This window comes from Trichoplusia ni, chromosome 23, assembly GCF_003590095.1.
Source record: "Trichoplusia ni isolate ovarian cell line Hi5 chromosome 23, tn1, whole genome shotgun sequence".
NCBI lineage: Eukaryota > Metazoa > Arthropoda > Insecta > Lepidoptera > Noctuidae > Trichoplusia > Trichoplusia ni.
In genome coordinates, this window is record NC_039500.1 from 3,339,307 (window position 1) to 3,361,900 (window position 22,594).

At 37.6% G+C, this 22,594-nt stretch overlaps 3 protein-coding genes and 1 long non-coding RNA gene across 6 annotated transcripts; all 4 read left to right on the forward strand.

The window, feature by feature from the left end:
* The first annotated feature begins 595 nt into the window (after positions 1-595).
* LOC113504926 lies at positions 596-3,049 on the forward strand. The gene is made up of 2 exons (XM_026887445.1): positions 596-971; positions 2,233-3,049. The coding sequence occupies exons 1-2, from the start codon at positions 869-871 to the stop codon at positions 2,544-2,546; spliced, it is 417 nt and encodes a 138-aa protein (XP_026743246.1). The 5' UTR covers positions 596-868; the 3' UTR covers positions 2,547-3,049.
* Positions 3,050-3,145: 96 nt separating this feature from the next.
* Positions 3,146-7,739, forward strand: LOC113504925 (RNA-binding protein 4.1-like). 3 transcript variants are annotated; one of them, XR_003401592.1, is made up of 5 exons: positions 3,146-3,257; positions 3,338-4,095; positions 5,285-5,344; positions 6,153-7,271; positions 7,594-7,735. XR_003401592.1 is itself a non-coding variant. In XM_026887444.1 (4 exons), exons 1-4 carry the CDS (start codon positions 3,249-3,251, stop codon positions 7,610-7,612), a joined length of 846 nt encoding a protein of 281 aa, XP_026743245.1. In that variant the 5' UTR covers positions 3,146-3,248; the 3' UTR covers positions 7,613-7,739. The 3 variants fall into 3 exon arrangements, 2 of the variants coding, with proteins under 2 accessions (XP_026743245.1, XP_026743243.1); XM_026887444.1 differs by lacking the exon at positions 6,153-7,271 and having other exon boundaries at positions 7,594-7,739; XM_026887442.1 differs by having other exon boundaries at positions 6,153-7,735.
* A 4,352-nt stretch (positions 7,740-12,091) lies between these two features.
* Positions 12,092-16,060, forward strand: LOC113504887. Its single transcript, XM_026887387.1, has 2 exons — positions 12,092-13,005; positions 13,544-16,060. Exon 2 carries the CDS (start codon positions 13,548-13,550, stop codon positions 15,651-15,653), a length of 2,106 nt encoding a protein of 701 aa, XP_026743188.1. The 5' UTR covers positions 12,092-13,005; positions 13,544-13,547; the 3' UTR covers positions 15,654-16,060.
* Positions 16,061-17,272: 1,212 nt separating this feature from the next.
* Positions 17,273-21,724, forward strand: LOC113504888. The gene is made up of 2 exons (XR_003401589.1): positions 17,273-19,393; positions 21,350-21,724. It is a non-coding gene; the product is annotated as an uncharacterized LOC113504888 (long non-coding RNA).
* Positions 21,725-22,594: the final 870 nt, after the last annotated feature.

The following is a 22,594-nucleotide window of genomic DNA, read 5'->3' on the forward strand; positions in this document are numbered from 1 at the left end:
CTTGACGTTCACGGCCTCATCAAAAGCGATAGTTTAATTCAATAAAAGTGATCTATTTCTACCACATCTTCAATATAAAATGTAATCTATGATCTTTGAAGTCCAAATATTTACATTGGCCATTGAATGTGGAATAATTGGTTAGGATAAATCGGTTCACTCAATGATATGTTTATTGTCTGAAAGCCGGCTGAGGGCTGACCGGTTCGCTATAAAAATATATTCGTTTATTTTAATACTGGCTTTTTTTTCTTTCCAATGTTTTTGCAAATGTAAACACTGTGATTATTTTAATCTAGTTTACCCTTAAAGAGTTGCGAGATAGTTGCTTCGCCAACGGTGATAACAAATATATATTTTTAATAACTAGGGAATTACTGAATTACTTAGTAATCGAATATTACTATTAAAACTATCTGTAAGCTAGTTAAAATACTAAGGTGGAATTTAAAGGGGTAATACAGCAAGCTATGATAGATGTTAGCAATACTGCAGAGCTAAATTTTAAAATTGCGTTGACGAAACAGCGACAAAATTATCATTCATCATCATGAGAGTTTTGTTATTTGAAGGAAAGTCTTTGCTCTGAGCAAAGACTTTCCTTCAAATAACAAAACTCTTAGTCACACACCCCTGAACCCAAGGAAGGAAAACGACGATCATTCACAAAAATTACTTCAAAAAATATCACTCATGACGGCAAGATCATTCACCGTCGCAGACATAACACACAGAGTTATCTAAAAATAAAATAGGAATCACGGCCGAGCACAGCGGCAGACGAATTATTACCATTTCACAGTCGGCAAACGTTTCGAGTGCTGCGAATGTTTTTTTATAATAAAACTTGTATTTATTTATTTAAATTATGAGTATTGAACGCAGATCGTGCGTGAACCAGGCGCCGCACGTCACTAAGCGCCTAATGGCTATAATAGTGTTGTTAACAGGCCTGCTCTGCCTGTTCGGAGGTAAGACGGACATTTTTATTTACTAACACACGGACGGTCGTCGTAAATTATAATAAGGGGCGTAACACTTGTGCCGGTAAATGTACTCAATAAATAAATTATAAGAATGCTGCTGTTATGTCAATTACGACACATTTAGTAAAGTTTATTTTTGAATAGAGTGTAGCCATTAAACATGCTGTATATTCGTGTCACATTCTTCAGGGTACAACACGTACTTTTTCTGACATCATGTCTGAATCAGCGGCTCGCTAATATTCTTATAAAATGTTAATTGGGTACTTTTTAATGCCCCTAGCTCAAATTGATCGAAATTCCTTTTACAATAAAACATTAATTAACGTTTAAACCAGGAGTTCCCAATCAGTGGTCCGAGAATGATTGGGCTGATGGGGTGTAACGGGGTGCTGAGTGTGCAGTGTGCAAATCATATAACTAATGGACGTTCACGGATAGCCTAATAAATTCTGAATAGAAGGAAAGTTCGCAAACGTATAGGGCGGTTCCCATTTGGTTCCCTTAACTTTTAAACACACATAAAAGCCGTAGTGACCAAAAAAAATTACTATAACAGCCATGCCACAGTCACTGCTGGGCCTCAGACCTCTCCCCGTATTGGGAAGGTTTTACATTTGTTTGTCTCTTAGGTACGTATTTGTGCGTCCTCATTGTCGCCAGTCTGACTCCTACTTGCCCGGGTTTTTCGGCGGTTCAAGAATATTTTAATTTACGCCTACATTATGATCCCTGCTAACAAGAACAATATAAAAAGTGGTCCCTGGCCAAGAAAAGGTTGAGAACCACTGATATAAACAAATACCAACTCACTGAACTTTACTACTTGTAATAAATCATGTCGGTAGGGCATTTAACTCTAATTAAACACATTAATCTGTTTAATGGTGTTATTAAACTGATTTTAATATAGGTATTACATACTGCAGTACCTGTAGTTATAAACAGATTTTTAGCACCTACTTTTTAACTTGATTCTATGTTACTTGCTCATAATAGGCCTTTGAATAGCCTATTTACCTTTATTGCACCTATTTTGGACCTACCTAAACACACTGATAAGGTTTATATAAATAGATACGTATAATAATATACGTTGTACAATGTAATATACTTACCCATTACTTATGTACCTACTTAATAATAACTAATCACTTACCTAAACCTAGATTTTAGTTCAGAGCATGCCTCTCTAAATTATTTATTTTCTTCATTTTTTACATAGCCCGTATGGTGTCTTTTGCAGGTTACCTGCTGGGTCGGATGGCACGCGCCACACCGAGAAAGAGCAACGACCTCCTGACATACAACCTCACAATTATAACGGACAATCTATATAAAAAAGCTAAAAGAATACCGCCAAAACTTGTTCACCAAAACGATTCAGATAAAGTACAGAATAAATTGTTAGACATATTCAACTGCAGCATACCACAGTTTTGTGGCACTCTTAATAAATATAATCTGGCAGAGTTCGTCAGGAATTCCATCAATTTCCAAGTGACTAAATTAATGAGATCCGTTAATAACGCGTCCTTGTATTTAGACAGTCTTAGCTGACATTAGAAATAGAATGTGTGGTTAGCTCGGTTGTAATTTTAATATTTAATTAATACCTACCTACATCTTGTGATTTCTTTTAATTATGAATGTTTACTATGTAAGTATTATATTAGAACAATGAAAGTAACTAAGGTATTTTTAAGAGCGTATCCATTTAAGTGCTTGTTTTAAATATAAATTTTGTTATTCAGGTTTTGCAGATAAATTAAATTCTCCCGCATTTTTGTAACTTTCAGCTCTGTAATGCGTATGTTTTCTAAAAAAACATCATTATTCAATGCATATCTATTGAAAACCGTAATTTTAAATTTAATTTTAAGAACAATGTTATTATTATTTATTTGTGCAATAATTAAAAGTTGTGATTAAAAGTAAATGTGTTTTATTAACTTGTATGTAAGCGGTGTTTGATCCATTGTTTAGCACGGCTTTTTATTGGTCAATACAGACTGCTAGCGTTTGGTTACCAGTAACATGAAATGTCACAATATATTTCTTATCTGTGCCGGTATTACGGACCAATGAAAAGAGAGTGTTTCATGTGACGTTTGATGCCGGCGTCGGGTGAGGTCAGCGTCATCCGCCGACTTTCAAGTTCCGGTCCGCCATTTTAGTCGGGACGTAGAATTATAGCGGTGCGTAAAAAGATTAGTGGTGAATTTAATACATTGGAAAGTGAAATAAGTGAGATATTAGACAATGGTGCCGGTGAGTGATAGAATAAGTGCCGCTTTAACAAAAGGTGTGGTTATTTTTACGGGTGTTCATGTAATTTCGTTTCGTTCCAGCAAACCAAGGTGTTCGTCGGCAGCCTGCCGCAGGGCTCCAAACCAGAGGAACTACGCAAATTGTTTGAGCGATTTGGTGTAGTCACAGAATGCGACATAATGAACAGATGTGGCTTCGTGCACATGCAATCCGAAGAACAAGCTTCGTCGGCAATTCGCGCGCTCAACAACACAACATTCAACGGTGGCGTCATCTCAGTAGAGCGAGGCCGTATCAAGGAGCGCGGTCAGCGCGGCGGTCCCGGCGGCGGCCGCGGTGGCGGCATGAGAGGAGGCATGCGCGGGGGCATGGACAGACGCGGCGGTGGACCCATGCGCGGCGGGCCTCCGCCCCGCGATTCCCCTTACTCGCGTGAGCGTCCATCGCACCCGCGCGGGCCTCCGCCTGGCGCCCCGCCACAGATGGCCCCTCGCCCGATGCCCTACGAGCGGGCGGAGCGGCCACCGCCACCTGCGTATGACGACCGCTACAACGGTTACGGCGGCGAGGACCGTCGCGGCTTCGCATTGATGGAGCGCGGGTCTCGGGACCCGTTCGCAGCGGCGGCCCCCATGTACGCGGAGGAGCGGCGCTACGACGAGCTGCCTCCCATGTACGCGGACGACCGGCGCGCGCCCATGTACGCGGACGAGCGCGACCTGATGGACCGGCGCGCGCCCATGCGAGCCGCGCCGCAGCCGCTGCCCTACGAGCGCGCGCTGCCGCCGCGCCCACAGCCCATGCCCAACGGGGACATGTTCAGCAGGCGCTCACCCATGTAAGTTACATTATCACCATTGTCTCTAACAACAGTCTCCTGTTTTATTTGCTTTAGATTCATATATCACATTTCTCATAAAGATACTTGAGTCATGAGAATGGCATTTGTTTTGATACATCATTCTATATCAGCATTCTTTGCAATGACTCATACAAGTTATCATTCTCATGACTTCCCAAAATGTTTATTCTTAGAATTGATCTTAACTTTAAATGATATTGATATTTTCATCATGACATTAATTATAATGATATTGATCAGGTTTATGCCATCCAATGTTATTGTGATTACCTCCTGGTCTTGTTCACATCCACACATGACAGTGGAAACGAAATCTTAATATAGTGTAGAAAGATTTGAACTTAATAACATGCCTAGGTAAGTTTAAAGTCAGTGAGTACCTGACAACAATCCTGTAAGTGCAATGTATAAAATTTTCTGTATTATGACACAAAATTGCATGATCTTACTTTAACATAGTAAAAGTAATAAGTTCAGTTCAAAAGTCTTTATTTCTCTCATATAAAATTAAATTAAGTACATGCCCCGCAAAACCGCTTACACAGTTTGACTGCGGTAGTAGTAAGTAGTAGTCAAGTAGTCCTTTATCCTCTCAAAACATAGAATTTCAGTTCTCAGAAGTATATAATAAATATTTTTTTCATATTAAACCATAAAAAAATTCCATTTACAGTGTTTAGTTTTGCTTGCTTTATCTTTAGTTATCCTAATCTGTATCAAAGCCAGTGCATTTAATCAATTCTATATGCATTGAATTTCATTATTCATAATCTAATATTATTTGTATAAAACAATATGATCTAAAAACATGTCTGTCAAGAATGTGGATTTCTAAATCTAATTTCTTTTCTATAATGTTTAAGAAAAGGAATTAAAATTAAACATTTGTGCTTCTCTTACATAGGGAAGGGATTGAACCCCCAACATGGCCTATATGATTGGTTTTGGCATGCTGACCTCAACCACTTGGCATCTGTGTAGTCAATGCAATTTGAAATCATTTTCCTTAGGAAGGTTATGTATTAAAGTGATAATTGTGTGGTAAACCTAAAAGCTGTTTACCAACTGATAATGTGTAAGGTTTTCTTAATACCTCAATCCTGCTATTCCAGTTTCTTTTAAGTGTTCCAAATGTATATTAATAGTATGATATGATTGTTCACAGGCGTGGAGCGGCCCCCGGCGGCTACGACAGGGACCCCTACCAGTACCCCCCCATGGGCCGGTAAGATCCTGTTCATTATAACTATCTCAGTAACAGTTAGCATGGAGTATACAGACATTACTAGATCACTTGTTTTCCTGTCTGTTTGTTATCTAATTCTCTAAATAACAGTTATGTTCTATGCATTGCATTCCATATGTTTCCCTAAAAAGTACAGTGGTCTTAGTCCAATATTATTATTAGATCTCTTTAGTTTTAGTAATCAATCTATTATAGTGATGCTTACAACTTACAGATAGAGTTCTTTAATTTAACAAACAGGAAAACTGTCTCTATAATAAATACATTTTATTTGCTTGTTTTTAGAGGTGACTTGTCTATGTAACTTTATGATTGCCTAATTAGTTGAGTATCATTTTGAGTTCTTTTGTAATTTTAAGTGCCCTTTAGCTGTGTACTCCTTGTGAACTGTTACTTACTCGTGAGTTATGATATAGTCACCATTAAATTGGTTCTATCTCGCGGTGCAAATAAGTTCCACTTGTCAAACATTTTTCAAACGTTGTCAAATACTTTCAATGCAGCTAAATTACTGCTGGACTCATAAAAAAAGGTGATAACGCTTTTGTTATAATATCAATGTTGCATCGACGCTCGCTCTCGGGAATCCGTGGAACGCCTCTTAGGTTGTAGTGAATTCGTTGTAAATAAATATATCGTTGTTTGTACGTACAAGACGGTTTTGTATTTTATTTTAAGTATGATTTAGTATGCGTTGTGTATTAGAGGCGGATCGAGTCGGTATTCACTATGAGCTAAGGCGTCGGCGAGGCGAGGGCGACGCGTGACGTGTGTTGTTTGTGCGTAGCGGCGGCGGGGCGGCGCGCGGTAGAGAGCTGGGCGGCATGGGCCCGCGCCGCTACTAGCGGCCGCGCACTGCGCTAGGCTAGGCGGTAGGATACCACGCGACACGAACAAATACAGTACAGTACCTAGTGCCGGCCCCGGTCAAATCCGCGACCGCGATCCGCGAGTGTTGCGAGCGAGCGTGCGACCGTGTCGGACACGTAGCTTGTAAGTCCAGTTCGAGTGAAAAATTATGTGAATCACTTTATAATGTAATAAATGAGAGATATATTGACGGAACGTTTTCATTTTACCTGCTCTTTGACGATATGCTCCATTGTAACATAAGATCGAAATAGTTTTGTATAATTGATTGGATTGATTTCGTTAATTATAAGTTTTACTGTTAAGGTGCATTTTGTTTAAGATGTATATTAATTTCTTTTAGATTAAATTCCTTAAACGAAAATACCATTTACTTTAATTACTCCTTCCGGCACTAAACTCTTCATGCATGACATCCTCAGACATCTTTGGCTTGAATACTGCTTGTCCTTGGTTGCGGTACTTCTGTTAAAATTTATGGTTTCATTACAGGATGCCCATATATCGCACGGGCTGACAGATACGTTAACATTCATAGATTGAGTGAGGGCAGTGATCTCTAAAGGGGTGCGTTCAGTTTCACTAAACGATCTTCATAAAACTCTTTGATAAGATAACAATAATACATCTTAAAATACAATTTCGTAACGTTGCGTTTAGGATATTTTAAACCCCGTCTTAAACCAGCACTTTAAAAAAGCACATAGATATACCAGTTATTGATTGCGTCCACGTAATTTTGAGAACGCACCCCGCCTGCCTCCAAGGCTAGCATACGTGATCACAGCACCCTAGCCCGGGCGGAGCGGTGCCGCGTATTGCGACATCCTCGGCTCTGTTAACACACATGTCTAACGTTGTCGAGCGGCGACACACATGCCACAAAGTGCGTGCGAGTCCTTTCAGATAGTTAGATGCGGCATGACGATGACGAGCTTACGGCGGCGATGCGTAGTCGATGCTAAAGCGACGGCGTTACGCTGTATACGTTAGGCGACAACGACAGAAGACACAGGAATACGAAAATTTACAAATCGTAAGTACGGCTGTAAGACGTTGACGGCGTGCGTTAGAGCCACGAGCTCGCAAGTTGATCTACCGAACCCATGTGCAGAATAGCGAACATTCCTACAACGTTGCACATCACTATTAAATATCTCGAGTATGTTTTGTTTCGGGCACTCATGCTACATACGGCTGGCGACAGGTTATGATAGTCGAGCCAATTAATGCGTAATACACGTTAAAAACCATCTTCAGTTTGATGTGCGTAACGTAAACTATCACTTGTACACTAACGTCAAAATAACATCGCCGTTATGTTGCTATGAATCTCATATAATTTCTGTGTTCAACAGGCTCTGGGCGCCTGGCTGAAGAAGATCACACTGGGAACCAACAGGAAGAAACTTTATTTTGTATGATACTGGCCTGCTCGCCCTCTGTGGGGCGTAGGAGACATGTCACATTGTGTGTTGATAAATAAAACGAACTGTCAAATTCATTTGTTTCATTTAACTTAAAGAAACCTTCTCAAAAACAATTATTCCTTACAGCATTCATACTTCCTACAACGATAAAATAAATAGTAACTGGTATTCGTTGGGCACTATTTAGTATTAACTGAAGTTCATAAAGATGCCTAACTCAATATCTTAAAAGAAAATTATTTTTGAAGTACAAAAAATGACATGGAAAATAGACTTCTCATAAAAAAAATCGAAACACTTTCGTTTTTATTGTTTTTGTCCTAATTTTTTACAAAAGAGAAATAATTCCATTAAAAAGAAAACATTATCGTGTAGCTGGCAGTTTGGTCATTACAGTAAGAAGAAAAAAATCAAAATTCGAAATTAGAATTTCATTTGTTTATCCTATAAATGAAATTAATCACTGTTTTGAGACAAATGTGTATTTAGGGTTGGTTGTTGTCTTTAAACCTCATTGTTTCTTATTTCATTTACTGTGACTTAGGGACGTCTGAATTTTTTTTTTTCTAAAACATGGATACTTCGCCCGCAGAACCCGCCCAAGTGGTGGCATTACTGGATTCTAGACTTAGTCAGCGTGTTGTGGCTGCAAGATTGCATCTAAGCTTATCATCTGTTCATAGAATCTACAAACGCTATCGGGAAACTGGTTCGTTCACGTGCCGTTCAGCATCTGGCAGGAATCGGGTCACTTCTGAGCGAGGTGATCGATTTATTGTAACAACTTCTTTACGAAATCGACGCCTTAACGCTTTTCAACTGCAGCAGCAGCTTCGCCTTGTACGAAGAGAAGCTGTAAGTGACTCTACAATAAGAAGGTTGAAGGAACGCGGATGAGCACCGCATAAGCCAGCGAATGGGCCGAAATTAACTGCAGACCATCGAAGAGCGCGCCTTAACTTTGCACGCGAGCACCTAACTTGGTCATACCTTCAGTGGAGCAAAGTACTGTTTTCTGATGAGTGTAAAATTATGCTGTATGGTAACGACGGAAGGAAGAAGGTCTACAGAAGAGATGGAGAACGCATTGCACAATGCTGCATTGAAGAAAAGGTCAGCTATGCTGGCGATTCGTGGACGGTTTGGGGAGGAATCAGCGCCGACGGTAAGACAGAACTTGTCTTTGTGTCTGGGCCACGGCTGCCTGCACTAAACTCTCATCGTTACATCAAACAGTGTCTTGAACCTCATGTGATGCCCGATGCACATTTTATTGGCAACGACTTCATAAACATGCACGACAATGCTAGAGCTCACACCGCGGCCGTCGTACGAGATTATCTTACCGAAGTCGGTATCTTCATTATGGTATGGCCAGCAAGAAGCCCGGACATGAATTGAACATCTATGGGATGAATTAAAGAGACGAATTCGAGCAAGAGATCCAGCCCCAGAAACACTTAGCCAGCTGCAATATGCAATCCAAGAGGAATGGGATAATATACCACAACATGTGATCGTGACTCTCATCCGATCGATGAAGAACCGTATGGAAGCAGTAATAAGAGCTCGCGGAGGGAATACAAGTTATTAAATAAACGTTTCTTATTTTTTCATTCATTTACGCGTGTTGTTTTACCCATTTCCTTCATATTCCATACAGGGTAAAAATTACTCATTATACAAAATACGAATCCTATGAAGACTTAATTTGAATTCAGAACATTAACATTAGGATTTAAAAACCTCATACTACTCACTATTAAATGACAGTTTACATTTATTCCTAAATATACACATTTTTCTGATAATCCTTATCAAATCATAAACTGCGAGGCGTTTGATGAGAAGTGTATATAGTCAGTATCAGCACCAACAATGTTAATAAGATCCCATTTTAAAATCTTATATAAGGAATATTCGAGGTTTACCATGTATATGAGAAGCTTTTTCTCACCAATATTAATCCACTTTTTCAAAGCGTTAGGGTGCTTACACACGTTATTTTAGGACCGAAATAATTTTAAAATTTATAATCTTGGAATTGGGGACGGGACAATACTTATAAATTTTTGGAGGCACTGTATTTTTACCATAGCAATCCGCTGATAGTTTCAACAAGGCGAAGTGATTGCTGCGGCTAAGGGTGCGTCGGGGTCACGTTACCAGATTTGTCTCTGCAAACTAGCGTCGTGCGTCGCGTCGAGCGGACGCATAAGGCTGCACCTTAAGGCATTTTAGAAACTATCAGCATTCAGCTATTTGTGACATCAGATAAGAAAGAGCGCTACAAAATAAAAGATTAGGATACTAAATATAAGGAAATAACAATTCTGATTTGTTGCGATTTTTAAAAAATACTGCCTTAAGAAAAATGCAGTCCAGTAATTTTTTCCACCTTGGTAACACTGTTTATAAACGTTAATATTGTTATTGTTTGTTTGATTCGTTTTGTAGTCGCACGCATTTATGATATTATCATTGATAGCGGTAATAATAGTGTTAAAAATGGAAAACCTTAGCTGTGAAAGTTGCTCAAGTGGTGTCTGTGTACAGAAAATAAAAACAGGTGCGTTTCTAAAACTGTCTTTCAGCGAGAAAAAACAATTTATTGTGACTGGCCGTTGCAAACCTTTTTTGAACCTAAAGCAAACAGAAGGAAAAGTCAATAGGAAATTTAATGTTAAACAATATGAATCATTTAGTTGGCTGACGGGTTGCACTCATAGTAATCGCTTGTTTTGTTTCCCGTGTTTGTTATTTTCGAGTAATAAAACCGTATGGAATGACGCCGGTTACAGCAATATTCATAATTTTCTTTCCGCGGCAAAAAAACACGAGCTCTCGGAAGACCATTTAAATTCGTCTCTTAGCTATGCAACCTTTGGAAAAAATCTTGCTGAACTATGTTTAAACTCACCAAAACGAACCGAAATTGATAAACATAACGTGGAAGTCGACCGGAAACGAAATATTTATCGGCGATTTATTGATATTGTTTGCTTTTTGAGTAAACAAGAACTCTCTTTTAGTGGGAATGACGAAAATACTTCGAATTATTTGGAGATGGTCAACTTGCTTGCGAATTATGACGGGGTTTTAAATGAGGATTTACAAAATAGTTCTAGTTCTTTAACCGGTTTGTCTTATCAAAATAATAAAATTCAGAATGACCTAGTCTCAAGTGTAGCTTCAGTAATTATTGAAACAATAAAACAACAAATCGCTGAAACTGATTTCGTTGCCGTGATGGTAGATGAAACACCAGACGAGAGCGGTAGAGAGCAACTAGCAGTTATTTTAAGATATTTTAACAAGTCACAAGTGAACGATCGTTTTATTAAATATATTGACGTAAGTTCTAACCAGGGACCGGCCGGATACTCATTGAAAGGGTTTTTGAAGGGGTTTTTTTAAGCGCTTCAAGAAAAAACCCTTTGACATATGTTACACCTTCGAACGGATTACTGGAACCCTGTTCCGAACAGGTTACCCTTTACTACCCTGTAACACTGTAACAGGGTAACCCACTCCAACCTAAGACAATGTAATATGCACTCTTTATCATAGACATTAGTTTGAAAATAGTATAACCACGAGCGCACGTGACATCTTACCGCCCAGCGGCGCCATTGTTGCATTTACCGAGCGACTTGTAAACATGGAATAAAAATCATTGTAGATATGACCTTACAGTTTAATTTTGCTGGTCGCACATTTCAAACGTTGTGATATATATTTTTCGTGTCTATACTTGTACACCAGGGTCGATAATTTTTAAAACCAAAAAAAAAATAGTAGGATGAAACCCATTAGAAAAGTAGGGGAATATTATAAAAATGAAAGGAAAAATAATTTACGGGCGATCTGAGGTCGGGAAGGGGGTGGGAGTGACGTTTGAAGAGTAAAAAACGGTTTTTCTCGATTTCCGGCAAAAGTAAAATTCGTATCAAAAAAAGTCAAATGGCAAAGTTGTAGGTAATAAAAAGATCTAAAACTTTTGTGTTCACATTTTTTTCACATAACCTCAAAATTTATGTGAAAGATCCAAAAAACCAAGATTTTGGTTTTTTATTTTTATCTTTTACAAAAATTTATTTTTGTAACGAAATTTGGTGAAAGCTTACTTTTTTTGTGTCCCAAATACGCTGTAATTTATTTGATTAAAAATATTTATTTTTTCACCTTATTTTGAATTAATATAAAAAAACACTCTAATTTTCAATCGAAAATTCACCCGTCAAATCTTCTCAGAAAATGCAAAAAATGAAAAAAAACTTGATTTTTTTTTAAATTATTATAAATAATTTCATCTAAAAAAATTGATTTGAGGTTTTAGGCTAGGTATATAAAATTACGCTGCAACTAATAGGAGCGAAGATTTAATGGAAAATGCGGCAAATACGGGGAAAAATATTAATCTTCGAGGGCTTTCGTTCAAAAATTCCTAACTTATATCTTCTAACCACGCGGACGAAGTCGCGGGCAACAGCTCTGCCGTCCTAAGAAAGAAGGGCACAACTAACATTTTTATCTAAATCGAGTTAAATACATATTCGGAATCAGGAAAAAAAGGCCTATCTGCCTAATTTTTTGTATATTTCTAACAATAAAACAAACAGAGATAGCATAAGCATAAAGGGCACAACTGTACCATTTTTTAAGATTTTGTAAAGAGAAAGGTCACATTGTGATATATGTCTCCTACTTCACATTTATGTCTTTAATATATTTAGTTGAAAAGGCATAATTGGCGCACATTAAATATGAAGGGCTTATGTGGCAATTGTGCTATTTTTTTAAACCAACACCTTAGCAAGAAGTGTAGAAAGAAAGTCACAACTGGCGATTGTGTCTTTACTATTTAACCTACTCCTTAATATTTTGTATAAAAATAGGCACACTGGCAGTTATGCCTTTACTACTTACCCTACTTCTTAATATTTTGTAAAAAAATAGACACACTGGCAGTTATGCCTTTACTACTTACCCTACTTCTTAATATTTTGTAAAAAAATAGACACACTGGCAGTTATGCCTTTACTACTTACCCTACTTCTTAATATTTTGTAAAAAAATAGACACACTGGCAGTTATGCCTTTACTACTTACCCTACTTCTTAATATTTTGTAAAAAAATAGACACACTGGCAGTTATGCCTTTACTACTTACCCTACTCCTTAATATTTTGTAAAAAAAATAGACACACTGGCAGTTATGCCTTTACTACTTAACATCTCTACAGAGAAATGAGGTGAGGGGAGCGAGGTATGAGTGAGCTTACGCCAGTTGTGCCCGGCGTGTCGAGACGAATCCACGCGAGTCAGTGCCGCGCTCTGGTAAGATTATTTTTGTTACGTATTTCTATCGCCCATTCTATAATATAAAGTCTATCAACCTAGTAATTTAAATAACTTCATATTTTCTTTGTTTAATTAATCTTAGAAGGGTTAGTATAATAATAGCGAAATACAAATGTCGAAGCTGCGCCGCCGCGCCGGAGGGTCGCGTGCGCGATAGTCAAAAAACGACCGTTATTTCTGCTTATTATTGTGTGGGTAGATGTCGTTAACTAAACGCTATTAGTTCACGACATCTACCCACAGTTTAAATTTCACCCAGACCCAAACCCAGACGTCTGGGTTTTTTGATACAGGGTGTAGTTTTAGATATACTGGGTGTAAAAAAGTTAAAAGGGATAATTATAAGTTTTAAACCGCTATCGCAATGTTTGTGTATTTTAGTTTTTTTAGCAACGTAGCCATAATAAAGAAATTGAATTGATTCTTTTTGGGGAAGCTGGGGATATGTCTGTTATGCAGATAGCGTCGCTTTGCGGAAGTTAGCATGTAATAAATAATCTTTATTTATTTTCAGCAATATGTCATCAAGAAGCGCAAGATTAATCAATGCTGCTTTACGCAAAACAGACTGTGATGAACAGATCTTAGATGAACCTGTTCCATCCACAAGTGGGATACAAAACTATCGAGATCAAGCAGCAAGTGAGGAAGATTGTCATGATTTTGATTCTGATGATTCTGTAATCGATAAAGATTACAAATTACCTGAAAAACCGAACCGAAACATTAGTAGCAGTGACTCAGAAAACGACATTATACCGTGTTCACAAATAATTCGGCACACAACGATTGAAGCATCACCGGAAGAATCATCAGACCCAGAAACAAACGAAGAACAAATAACGAAAAAAGGCAATATAAGGAAGCGGAAAACATATAACATTAGCTTAAAAGAGCGAAAGAGAATAAAGAATGAAGAAAGAATAGGCACTAAATATTTTGTAAAACCTGGTTGTCGTGAAAACATCTGCAAAAAAAAGTGCTCAGAGCGTTTTCCAGATGAGATTCGCAAAAAAATTAATGTCAATTTTTGGAAATTGTCATGGACGGAACAGAAATACTTTTTTATATGTCATACCAGCACAAAAAAACCAGATAGACCTAAAAACAGAGAAAACGATGTCAATGAAGGTAAACATTACACACGATCGAAGACTATAACATACTTTTTGGTAAATGAAAACGGCGAGAAAATTTCAGTTTGCAAAACTTTTTTCCTCACTACACTAGGCTATAACCAAAATAACTGTAAGGCAGTAAGAAACGCTCTTGAAAGTGATTATAAGCCCGAATTATATCCAAAACCTCTTGTTGATGGACGTGGACGCAACCCGAATCCTCAAAAACTAGATTCTGTTAAAGTCACGGAACATATAATGTCATTTAATCCTGCAGTATCTCACTATAGACGTGAGCACGCCCCTAACAAAAAGTATTTGCCTTCAGACCTTAATATACGTATAATGTATGACCACTACTGTGAAACCGATCCTGAAATAAAAGTATCTTATGGATTTTACAGAAAACTTGTAAGAGAACTTAATATCTCATTTACTAAATTAGGACAAGAAGAGTGTGAGCTATGTGAAAAATTTATTATACACAACCCTCGTCGGGAAATGATTAGGCATAGAAATTGCAAAGATTGTAAAGACTACGAAGCACACCATGACAGATATATATTAGCTCGCCAAAAATATGAAAATGATGCTGACAATCAAACACAGAAGAAAAATGACACAGACACTCTAATTTTTGCCGTAGATCTAGAAAAAGTTATAATGTTACCCCGCATGGAAGAGTTCAAAACTGTGATGTTTTGCCCGCGGCTTATTGTTTTTAACCAAAGTTTTGTGCCAATTGGTGAAAAACATATACATGAATTAGGTCTAACTTTTGCAGCTTTATGGCATGAAGGATTATCTGGAAGAAAAAAAGAGGATATCGTGAGTTGCTTCAGGGCCTTTTTTATGCAAAATAGAGACCTTAAGCATATCATTTTGTGGCTCGATAACTGTGCAGCACAAAATAAAAATTGGACCCTGTATTCTTATCTGATATATTTGGTAAATTCTACAGAAGTTAACTTTGAAACTATTACTTTACGCTACTTGGAAACTGGTCACACATTCATGGCTGCAGATGAATTCCACCACAGAGTAGAGAAATCTCTCAAAACAAAAAAGCGTGTTTATGACTTTGACGACTTTTGTAATGCTGTATCTAATACTGGCTCTCGCACCATGGTAAAGAAGATGGAAGTTCAAGACTTTTACGATTTTGAAGACTGTTCTTCGACATTTAAATTAAAAAATTCTAACCCGAGAGCTTATTTAAATAATATTACTGAGACAAATTTTCGAAGAGGATCTAATTCACTTTTTTACAAGAGTAGCCATGGTACTCAAGAATACTTCCAGCTAGATTTTCTTAAGATAAAAAATATTAAACAAGGGATACCACATCCAAGACAGAAGCTTGTTCCAAGGGGTATCACGAGTGAAAGGAAATCAGCTATACTCACAAAGCTTGGTCCACTTATGCCCACTACCAGAAAGGTTTTTTGGGAAACATTACCTGTAAATGATCAGTCACTCGATTTGATTCAAAACTTTGAAGACTAAAATTAAAGAAGACTGATTTTATTATACTCACTTTAGTGAAGTTTTTAAGTAGTATTAAGAATAATTGATATGTAAGCAAAGTGCCTTGATGTTTCTCATTTTAAAGTTGTTGGCGTGGCGTATTTGGTTGTTTGTGCCTTTTAAACGTAATATTATTGTTTCTAACTTATTTTTTATGTTAAGATAAAATAAATTAAGATAATTATCTATTATATGCATAAAATTTAAAATTTAAAATGGTCATGGTCTTATATGTAGTATATAAATGCATGTATTGACATTCACAAAATTTCGAAAAACATAGTTTAGTAATGTAATTTTCAATAAAAACTAAAAAAAAAATCAAACTTGATTTTTTCAATATTTGCAAAATGTTAGTTGTGACCTTCTTTCTTATGACGGCAGAATAGAGGCGAATACCTACTTAGCAAGCGACTTCGGTAGTTTTTGACTTTTTCGTAAATAATTTCCTTAATTCCATAGGCGTAGCAGTGATTTGTATCTTTGAACTCCAGCCCTCGATACCTATAAGCTATGATAAAACCGCAGGAAAAACAGGTAGGTACAGGCGTCGTTTTTCCTGCGCTTGTATGGGTGAGCTATCCAAAGTTTGAACCGATTATTAATTAGGTATATTTTGTTAAAATGTTTGTGTCGAAACTTTACTAACTAACAAAGACAAACTCATCAAAGCTAAGCTTATGCGTATGAAAGGGTATTTTTCATTGCGAGGATTGAATCCCTACAGCAGGCAGTACTTATAAGTATAAAAAACAATGGCACTATTATATAGTATGTCCGTAATAAATTTTATTTTTTATTTTTATTTTTTGTAATAAAAACTATCCTATGTCCTTTCTCAAGTTTCAAACTATGTCTGTACCAAATTTCACACAAATCGGTTCAGTAGTTTAGGCGTGAAGAAAAGACAGACAGACAGACAGAAAGACAGACAGACAGAGTTACTTTCGCATTTATAATATTACTAGCTTTTGCCCGCGACTTCGTTCGCGTGGAACAGTGACTTCCGGCAGATTTTTGGTTTTACTCACATAGTTCCCGATCTCGCGGGATTTTTCAACATCGACACCATTGCGCGTAGTACTAATAGAATTATCTATACTCCGTTAGAGCATTTTCTTTGTAGTAAAACTTTTATTATATTAATATTATTTTTTTTTACACCTTTTTACTGTTTATTTACATTTTTCTGATGGATTTTCCGATGAATTAAAACAATAACATGAACCGAACACGTGTAATGACACCATTGCGCGGGTATATTTTGTTAAAATGTTTGTGTCGAAACTTTACTAACTAACAAAGACAAACTCATCAAAGCTAAGCTTATGCGTATGAAAGGGTATTTTTCATTGCGAGGATTGAATCCCTACAGCAGGCAGTACTTATAAGTATACAAAGGTTTGCAGAATTTCTCAACATCTACTAATTATAATAAAACAGATTGCCTCCTCGCTAAAAGTGTTTAAAAGCTGAAGAGCTAGTTGACGATCCCTTACAAACCAATCAGCAAATCATTTTAGCTGTTCACACGTATTTTTTCGGTTACGTTTGTTCTCTCTCCTTTTACATGTAGTAGGTAGAGATGTACAGTAGTACAACATAAATTACCAGTACATAAGCTCGAAAGTTTGTTACCTTTTTACTCTCAAACGGCTTGAAGAATTTCATAATTTAACGGTAAATCCGCAGGAGAAAAAAACTTATCTCTTTCACGCCCTATTTCTTAGCATCTTTTTAAAAATATAACGTTTAGTTTAGTAGAGTTCTTAAAAGACGATGGAGAATATCGATATTATGTGTTGGCACAATATGCCTCAGTGTAATAATTATAGTTAAGCAAAAACATGATTAGTTTAGGGCATTATTTTAAATGGGAGATTCTCATGTATCGAATAGGTTACGGTAGTAACAGAACGATGTCTTCCTTTTAAATATTCAGATTCCTTTCGCCACATGTAAAGGATTTTTGTAATACATATATGTACTTAGTTTACAGTTTTTTTATACATATATATATAACTAATTACATAAATAAGTTTCCTGAGCAATAATCGAATTTGCGACCCATCGACTCTACCTGACTACTAACTGTTTAAAAACATCCTGTAGGACCTAAGTGAAAAAGTGATTAGGTTGAATTGAATTATACTTCATACAGATTAAAGAAAATGTAATATATTCTTGCTCTATTATTTGTTTTGACGACATATTATAGAGAGCCATTGCGCTACAGGATTACAAAAACAGAACAGCCAGATCATATTCCATAAGAGTTAAATTTCACAAAGAATTAATACTTTTCTATAGCTAATTTACTTATATTGAGGAGTAACAAATACCACTGTGTTTCTAACTGTTGCTTACAGCAGAGTTCGAATCACAACCTCTTAAGGAAGTTAAAATCTCAACACGATACTCATTTAGGTCAAGCGGTTTATGGTAGAGACATTTCGAGTGCTACATCTAGGTCAAGCTTCGTCTAACTAACCCGAAAATTCTATCAGACTTAGAAGAGAAAATGTGCTATTAAAGATATTTCTATTTAAGTCAGAACACTTCGGAGTATTTTGAGCTATTCTGTTAAACCTAACCTACATACGTCTTTAACCTAAACTAGACACATTCCAGACTCTCTCAGACTCAGCTTCAGCAGTTACCGATTACATGATATGTATTTACAATTTTTCTACTTCACGAGTAAGCTGTCAAAATATTTATTCTATTCAACACAACAGATTAGTCCATATGTTCCTTGTTAAAATAAACTGGAAAATTTGCTGTAAATATTTCTAACAGTATATTTTATTTTACCCCCAATTTATTGCTTTACCAGCTGATTTGTTGCCTCCTAAGTATAATATTTCATACTAGTCAAACTCCTCTAAACTTTCGACATTATCAAATACCACTAATGTAAAGTGGTTTAACTTTACGGACATTAAATGAAAATTTTGAAGTACTTAAATTATCACTAGTCTCAGTTATCAGAGTGCAACTTATGAAAAACTTATAACTAGTTGGGCGGGCGGCGCTTGTTGGTTGCACTGCATTATCAGGAAGCTGAGGTGAGAGTCCAGCGCAGCCCTGGCGCCGCTTGCAACGTGAGTCAGCAGCAGTCAGCAGCGAGCAGGCCATCCCGCGGGGCGTAAGGCGTGCGGCGGCGGCGCGGGGCGGTTGCAGCGCCCCAGGCAACGCCGCGTGGCGAGGCGTGCGACATACTAGTGTCGAATGTGAGTCGTGTGCAGTGTAGCACGCGCCGCCCGCGGCCGCACATCGCTCATCGCGCTACGCCGCCGCCTCCCCGCTCTGCCGCACCACGCGTCCGCTGGGCGCGTCGCGCGGGCCGCGGGCCAGGCCCGCGAGCCTGCTGCTTCTGGCCGCGTGGCTAGCGGCCGTCGCTGCCGAGCTCGCTTGTCCTCAAGACCCTCCCGCCGCTCAGATCGCGTGCGCCTCTTGCCGCTCCTACGAGAACGCGCGAGAACACAGCTTGAGAGTGATACGCGAGAGCTTGCTGGCCAAGCTCGGCTTCACGCAGGCCCCCAATACGACGGGGCGGGAGCTGCCTCAGGTGCCAGCAGACATGATGGAGCGGTTCGAGCGTCGGAAGCCGCCGCCGGGCGTGCAGGCCGACTCACCAGTCCCCACCAGGACCTTCGTCACTCATACGGAGCAGGACGACTTCCTCGCAAGAACCGACAATGTCCTCATCTTTGCACGTTAGTATCTAACGAAAAATTAAGTTCCTATCCAATAATACCTAATAGTTATTTAGTGATCAGTTAATAATTATAATACAATATCGACATACCTAGAACTAAGTTCGATGCCCCTAGTCTAGATAGAAACTACAGCCCATTTGCAGGTTTTAGTTACATTCTTAGAATAAATTATAGAAAGCTTTATAATTTGAGAAAACTAATAAGCCGCGTATGTGATATAAATTGTGTGTATTTGTAAACCAGATAAAAGGTCGGTAGCTGTGCAAAAATAATTGTAGAGACGTTTTACAAAAGATAGTGGAGCTCAGTTCTCAAGTGCAGAATTTTGGCGGCTGAACTCGTGGACAGCTATCGGCATGGTCTGCGAAGTTCATTGACAGGCACGTGTGCAGCCTATAAGTGAGTAAGGCACTTCGTGGTCGCGTCACGCACAGCAAATTTTAATTAGCCAATGATTGCTTCAACTTCAACGCGTAGATATATTCTGCTCCATTGTCTATAGAGTACGACAAGTTGAGATTGCTATCGCGATGGTCTCCGACAACTTTTGAATAATAAAATTTGCAACGGTCAATGTAAGCGCCTATTGAACATTTTGGGTACATTATTTAAGTACTCTAATGTAAGCAAACTCGAAGCTTTATTCGCTATCGTGAGTAAAATTAAAAATTCAGTAGGTTCAATTTTATTTTGGGTGTGATATAAATAGGATGAAGTTTTTCTATTTTCAAAAGTAAATAAATGTAGAAATTAACAGACGTTGTAAGGGAGAAATTGTTGTAATGCGAAATGGGGCTATCAAAGTTCAGGCTAGTATGTAATCTGGTAACGTGAGCGAGGGGCTTCGACCGCTGACGATAACGTTAACTCCAGTGCTTCTTGCGTATAGCTTATGATTAATTGAAACATTATAACTAAAATTTAATTGATGGCTACAGACAGTTTCATTTAAGCATTGGTGTATATGATGGTAAAGGTCATGTCGCCGAAATGCACTAAATAATAATGAGTGGCATACGCAATTAATCAAAAACAGAATTTTCTATTCTAGGAGCAAACACCAAAGATTTCGCACGGTATTTAATATTTTAGGCTGGAACTGAGCATGATGTAGATTAGGATTTTGTATCTGTATGTTGTTAATTTTAGTTTCAAGCTTCTGACTCCAATAATAACCCTCGTCTGTTAGTACATACACTCTCACTTGGACAAATTATTTATAAACCATCTGGTCGTATAATTAATGCTACTGTTTAATAATAATAATGTGTGACATTGTGTTTTCAATTGGTGTTAAAACTTGGTTCTTCTGAACAGCTGTTATTTCCAAGATTATTTATTATGTGTCGACTCAAAGTAATAGGTATGTTCCTAAGTTATTTATAGCACATTCAAGCTGATAAAGCCATCACTGGTCTTCTTGGTTGTGCATTCAGAAGTGACAGACAAGATGCAACCTTTAGTGCTTTATTGATAGTTATACTTACTTATGCTACTTTTAAAGATGTATGTGGTGTGAGAGTGTGATTTGGAGATGGAAAGACTGCGTTTTATATGTTAATATTATCTATTGGGTTAAAGTGCGTGGCCGCCACCACAAAACTCTACACCCAATTTATAACACTAACAAATAAAACAAAAGTGGACGGGCAAGTGACAGATAAAAGTAAAAATACGGAAATATTTGAATAAAGGTATTTGTAGAATGGCATCTATTACTTGTAGGTACATTTCATTATGAAAACGGCTGATATAAACTTACATGCCGCTTCCTAATTATGCCAGAATTAAATGATCCATTGTTAATCAAAGAAGCAGGCATAATTTAAAGGCCAATTACAATGTATTACAATAAATGCAAACCCGAGAAGCTAAATAATTTAAAGAAAACTTGCATTTGTCAAAAAAATAAGTCCGGCTGACGATAAAAATATATATTTTCTTATTGTTTAGATTATTATTCGGCGATATCACATCTGCCCTTAAGCTGATCGCAATTGCCAATCGCGGATTTGACGTAGAGTAGGTGAGTACTTGAGTAGGCGTTCGACGTCTCTCTGTCTGTCATTCGCGCTGCCCGAGGAACACTGCCCTCGACTCATATAATCGACGTGCAAACGCACCGCCTCCGTTTAACTGAATGACACAATTCCTGACACATTACCTAATCTCGACAACGTACGTTACGGCGATTTTGGGAGTTCAGGGTTCCCGATCTGTTAGCCCAAATTGTACTCCAATTTATTCCGGATGATACTTAAGGCTACCAGTTATTCTTCAAAGACAAAAGAGGACTATGCCTATTGGGGACACCTCTATAAAAAAAACGCACCTACGGTTCTTACCTCTCAGGTGGTGTGGAAAGAGGACCTGATACATCTACAAAACTATGTATTAAGATATGGTAGTCGGTACCAAAAACTTTCGCTCTTATGGGTAATTGATTTCCCCTTGACCCACAGACAACATCCTGCCAAACCGATTACAACAATCGATAAATCAGTTATCGCATCACTGCATCTACGAACATTATTAAGATATATTGTCAAAATTAGTATAACGTTCCCAAAACGTAACATAGTCAAATATCCATTAATTTAATGTACAATGTGCTTGTCATTTTTATAAATAATCATTCCTTATCAAGAAAAGCAAGGACGCGACACTGTTACGAGTTATAATTTTAATACACACTTATATTCTTACAGTTTCTGCATTATTACCCGTTTATCATTAATTTTTCCTTATAGTAACCAAGGAATTCCTTATCATAAATATTAAGAGATAAAGTAATGAAAGATCTTCATAAATGTTAAGAACGGGGTCCTAATTGAGAGCGCGGTTGGCAACAAATCTGCTGCTCAGCAACTCAGCTGAGTGCGAGCGCACGCCGCACCTATTTTAAAGCTAAGAATAGGATGCGAAAAAAAACTAAAATGTATCATATTTTTCATTAACCTAGAGTGAAAATCATAAGATTTAAAAACACAAATTTCGAAGACCATAACTAAACTGCCGCAATTGAACTGCGCCAGAGGATTCTGCAAATATGACAAATTTTGCTCCCTAAAAAGGACCAACAAAAGTATTTGTGGGTCTACAAATCTACAGTCTTATAGCAACTTTGATTTTAATACAGTTGTACTTTTGTGTGTCATGTGTGGGTTCATTCAATTTAATCATAACGTGACCTAAAAG